The sequence below is a fragment of the Gouania willdenowi genome, chromosome 6, assembly GCF_900634775.1.
Source record: "Gouania willdenowi chromosome 6, fGouWil2.1, whole genome shotgun sequence".
NCBI classification, from domain to species: domain Eukaryota; kingdom Metazoa; phylum Chordata; class Actinopteri; order Blenniiformes; family Gobiesocidae; genus Gouania; species Gouania willdenowi.
This window is the reverse complement of record NC_041049.1, coordinates 56,416,435-56,421,594: the sequence shown is the minus strand read 5'-3', so window position 1 is coordinate 56,421,594 and position 5,160 is coordinate 56,416,435. Positions and strand designations below refer to the sequence as shown.

At 39.3% G+C, this 5,160-nt stretch overlaps 1 protein-coding gene across 1 annotated transcript in view; it reads right to left on the bottom strand.

Annotated features, from left to right (window-relative positions):
* Positions 1 to 305: 305 nt before the first annotated feature.
* The window catches only part of znrf1 (zinc and ring finger 1), a 78,956-nt gene continuing 74,101 nt past the window's right edge, over positions 306 to 5,160 (bottom strand). Inside the window, exons 3-5 of the mRNA XM_028449950.1 lie at positions 4,564 to 4,669; positions 2,307 to 2,401; positions 306 to 1,642 (exon numbers count right to left, since the gene is read on the bottom strand). Of these exons, the coding sequence (XP_028305751.1) occupies positions 2,344 to 2,401; positions 4,564 to 4,669 (164 nt within the window). The 3' untranslated portion in view covers positions 306 to 1,642; positions 2,307 to 2,343. The remainder of the gene's footprint in view (positions 1,643 to 2,306; positions 2,402 to 4,563; positions 4,670 to 5,160) is intronic.

Below are 5,160 nucleotides of genomic sequence, written 5' to 3'. Positions count from 1 at the left end.
ACTATACTACAAAGCTAGATTTCCTCTTATCGCACTAACTTCCGGGATTTAATCAGTGTGTGCTGTCCTACGAAGCTGGTTAACGTCTTACGGAGCTAAATCACCATGGTAACTTAGACTGAACACTTAACCAGGTTTTGTTCTGGCTAGGATGTGATCGAGTGCTAAAGTCCCGCCTCCTGACCAATCAGTTCAAGTAGAAAACGACCTGTCCAATAAAAGGAGGATCATTGTGAACACGTCACTGTGTGGATCTGATGTGACGCTGACAGGAGAGAAAATATTTATCCTTTCATTTACCGATGACATCCTTTGGGAAATATAAAGAGTTTTATCTGATGGACTGCTTTTACTGCAGCAACAGTGTTGTGTTTGGTCTGAGTTATGGATTTTAATTTTTCATATTTTTAAAGAATTATTCCTAAATTGTGACGTAATTTGCTCTCCAGTTTATCCATGTGTTAGTGTGATTGGTCTGACGTTGTAATCTCCACCTCTGTCTCAAGAGCGTGCACGTATCCAGGCTGATATCAACACGCTTAACCTAGCGAGTTGTAATCAAGATTCGTAGTACAGCTTCTGTCTCACAGACAATGTTAGGTGAAGCCCGCTAACAGAGATAAATCCAGGATATAATTATCTACCTTAGTAGTATATTATAGTTTTAGATGTTGCTTTTAAGTCATTTTGTCTGTTTACTTTAGGGGCCGCTCAAAATTAGAGCGAGGGCCGCATGTGGCCCCCAGGCCACCAGTTGCGTTGCCCATGTCTGCCCTGGAGCATCCCAAACTCACAGAAACTACATTAGTGGCCTTGTTTCTCCCTCCCACATAAAGCTGAGACGACTTTGTCTCCACCCTCACACATTTAGTCCATGTTCATCGTTCTCCTTCTACCCACATATTATCATACATACAAACCAGCTGACACTCCGATTTGTTTCTTTGTTTTTTTTCTGTTCCCCCTTTTCTCTTCCTCTTGTGTTCATCCAACCATTAAGTGTCAGAATCACAAGAAAGCAGCACACTGGGAGCCAGTCTGTTATAAGACGAACATCACTGAGTTGGAGGCCAGTTGTGAGATAAGAGGCCATATGAATAATGTACAAGTCTGGTTCTTCCTCTACCTCCACCTCCTTCTCCTCTTCTTTGTTTTCCTCTCTTCCACCCTCCTTCTCTCTTCTCCTCCAGTTAAGGCCATGAGAAGGCTGGACACGAGCTGTAGTGGCCAAGCCTGGATGTAGAGATGAGGTGGAAAGGCCTGCGAGGACCTTAGCACATCAGGGAGGTTGAATGGTCTTACAGTCGAGTTGGAGAAAGGACTGACGAAGCCCTGTTTCAGCCTGGGGAGTGCAGTGGAGGAGCGGAGGTGAGGGACGGGCGGTTGTGGTTGTAAGCAGTATTTTCAGCGTATTGGTGTGATGGAAAGCCCTTGGTGGTGGGCCAGTTTGATGTAAGATGGTCTCAAAAGTCAAGTTTCTTTTTTTTTTTGTGTTACCTATTTGGTTGAATTTTTGATGAGTTGCCATCTTGATTGGGAAGATAAGATCTATTAAGATAAATAGGCATTGATTGCTTGGATTGTTTCATCTGATTTGGTTGATTCTGTGCCCAGGAAAACAGGACCAGGACCCGGACCTGACCTGTAGACAGAGAGGGGGGAGGGGCCAAACAAAAGGTAAATATACAAACTATACATTTCTAGCGTCAGTTGTAACATCAGAGGTGTAAAAAGTACTGATATATCCTACTCAAGTAAAATGACTATTTCTTGATTGAAATTGTACAAGTAAGTTATACGTAAAATAAAAGTAGTAAAAGTAGCTCAATTAAACAGTACTTAAAGTAAAAGTTACTAGTTACTTTCACCCCACACATTTATTTTTGGTAATACATCTTGTCACGGTTCCCTTGCATACAGTAAAACATCTCAAGTTTAAACTAAAAATGGAAGAGAGAAAATCTTCCACCTAATTTATTATTAATTTATAATTGTATAAAGTAAAGGTTTGTGAAAATGTACAATTTTTAAAAAAATAAAATAACTCAAATGAATTCAATTCAAAAATTCAAAAATTCTCATGCATCACGTTTAGCTACATTTATGAACTCTAAAACTGTGCCATGTGGGTGACGACAGAATAAGTAGAAAACCCAACCTGAACCACAGAAAGTGGTATGGCACGACTAAAAACATATGGATTATGTTTAATAATGTGTGTTTATGAAGAGACCATGAAACAGAAATTTAAAAAATAGTCACAAAAAATATACAAGTTACTTCAGTATGAATGATGTTGGGCTTACCTTGAGCAGTATTCAGAGAGGGTCAGTGGTCACTCAGTCAGTCCGACGGGTGTTCAGGACAGGAACGATTAATCTCAAACCACGAGTCTATACAACTGCAGAAGAACACACACACACACACACACACACACACACACACACACACACAAACAACTTCAGGTTAAACTCTCACTTTGGTAATGATAAAATGTTGATAACACTAAATGGTGTTTAGGGAAACATTGGGTAATGCTGCAGTTCTAAACTGATCACGCTCTAGACAGAGTTATTGCTGAAGAAACACGTTTTGGAAAGCTTCCATTTCCACCCACGTCTACAGCTTCCACACATTACAGAATACATAAAGCTTACACGGTAGAAGCTTTAGAGCGGCTTTTACGAGGCAAATAAATATAAAGGTGTTCGTTGTTGTTTGGACAAGTGTGATTTCTAGTAGTGAAGATTTACCTGTAAGAAAAAAAAAACCATAACTGTAGAAATGTTTCATAGTTTGACTATACGAGGCCAGTTAAAATGGATAAATAAAATGAGTGTGGAGGAAGAAATCATGCTTCCTGTATTACTCACAATACATCACAGTTTTAAACTAACATTTTTTTACCCAAAAAAAAAAATAATTTTTTTTGTTGTCAATTTTAACAACACTTTGTAGAATGTACCATGCAGGCATATTACATCTAAATATCATGAAAAGATCCAGAAAAAAAATATTTTGGGCTGTGCTGATCATCATCTTTAACATTTTGTAAAAATGTTTATTTGGGAAATTCACCCAAAAGTGCTGTTAGAGTTCAGCCTTTTGTGTTCCAATCCAACTTTTACACTTCTGATATTATACCGATATTGACTGCTTATTTTGTAGTTTCAAATGTTAGAAAGTAATAATACTCAATCACAGAGGATAATACTTGGCAAGAGTAGGTAGGAGAAAAACTGACCTCCTAAAATATGCACTAGCTTAACTTAAATCAGAAGAATATTCAACAACTGTATAAAATGAGAGAGAAAAATTTGAAGACGGTGAAAAACAACTAAAAAAATCCAATAAAAAGCAAAACATATATATTATTAATTGTAAAAAAGCCACTAGCTTAACTTAAACAGAAGAATATTGTACAACTGTATAATACGAGAGAGGAAAATTAGAAGACAGTGAAAAACAACCCAAATAAATAAAACGTTGCAGCACTGTTGCAAAAATCAACAGTCAGTCGGGCCAGCCTCCCTTGTCTTCTGATTGTGTATGCAGACAGTAGTTGACCTGTAACAAGTATTGGCTCTAAAGGCTGGGTCGGTCGGGCTGGGCTTGCACCACCGCCGCCCTCCTCTCCCCGCTGCCAGAGGCCCGGCGCTCGTCCCTCCTCGCCGAGTTGGTGGCGGTCATCCCCTCCTCCCTGGCCTCGTCGCCGTCATCGGCCCCCTTCGCCCGTATGTTGTGACGTCACATGGGAACTATATATATATCTGAGCCTGTGGTCACGTGACTGCCGTAAAGTGTCACATGACCTGGTGAAAGACGGTCCGTCTCTCCAAACTTACATAGGCTCGGAGCATTGATACTGTCAACCGCTGTATATTGGCCTGAGGAATCATTTAAAATGACTCATATGGGTCAACTCTCTCGGTCAAAAAGTCAGCGGTGTGCCTTTAAACAATATTCAACAATAGAATAGAATAAATAAAAAAATATTTAGAAACTGATTCAGAAGACCTTCAAATTTAGAAGAGCTTCAAAACCAAAAAAGATAAATTATAGTTTTAAACATTTCAAGTTCACTTCAGTTCATTTTTACTGTCAGTATTTAGTTCTGTCAGCTGCAGGCCGATGTAATCTGATACAATTTATTTTGCTGATATTTCCCGATCAATATCGAGACACCCTACCTTTGGATGGGCAGCGATGTTAATAATTCTCTCGATTCCAAAATATAAAGTGCTTCATAAATTGAAGTTATTATTATTATTATTATTATTATTATTATAAAAAAAAGGTGTTTACTTGGAGCTCCTGTTACTCCTGACAGGAGGCAAATAAATCAGTTCATAATTTATTGAGAAACAATGGCTGTATCACACGCCCCCAGTCTGCTCTCGTTTATTCCTCATAATTACCCTGACCTGTCTAGACAGTGATGTTTTTGTATTTTGAAATTAAATACGCAGCAGTATTGAATGTAAATTACATTTGAATAAAATTCAGGTAAGGATTGAATTCTGTGTGTGTGTGTGTGTGCGTGTACGTGCGTGCGTGTGTCACCTTTTGTGGTAGATGCAGAGGCACGGCAGTCTGGCTATGGTGTCCCCTTGCTGCAGTTCTTCTAAACAGATCACACACTCACCGGCATCCCTCACCAACACATCATCTAATGTGGTAGTCACACACACACACACACACACACACACACGGAGAGAGAGAGAGAAAAAGAGAAGGAATGAGAAAAAAGAGAAGAGAAAATGATGCATCAGTATGCACCAAAAATAGACGACTCCAGACTTTGACTGCATATCAAACAGCAGAGAGAATTCAGCAGAGCGTCCTGGTGCATTACACAGAATACATAGTTTGGGCTCGCAGCAACCAACATGCACATAATTGTGGTTAGAGCTCCCATATGGAAATGAAGGCTGAACGTTGTTCTTCCTAAAGGTGTATGTGTGTCGTTAACCTGTTAATGTCTGCGAGACACAACATTTCAAAGTCAAACAATAGGATGTGATTGTATGTCACATACAAACCAGGCAATAAGGCAGACAGCCCTAAAGTCTTAAAATGCATGTGTACATGTATTTGTATAGCGCATTTCAAACACACAGCAATTCAATGTGCTTCATATGATTACAAAGTACAACATTC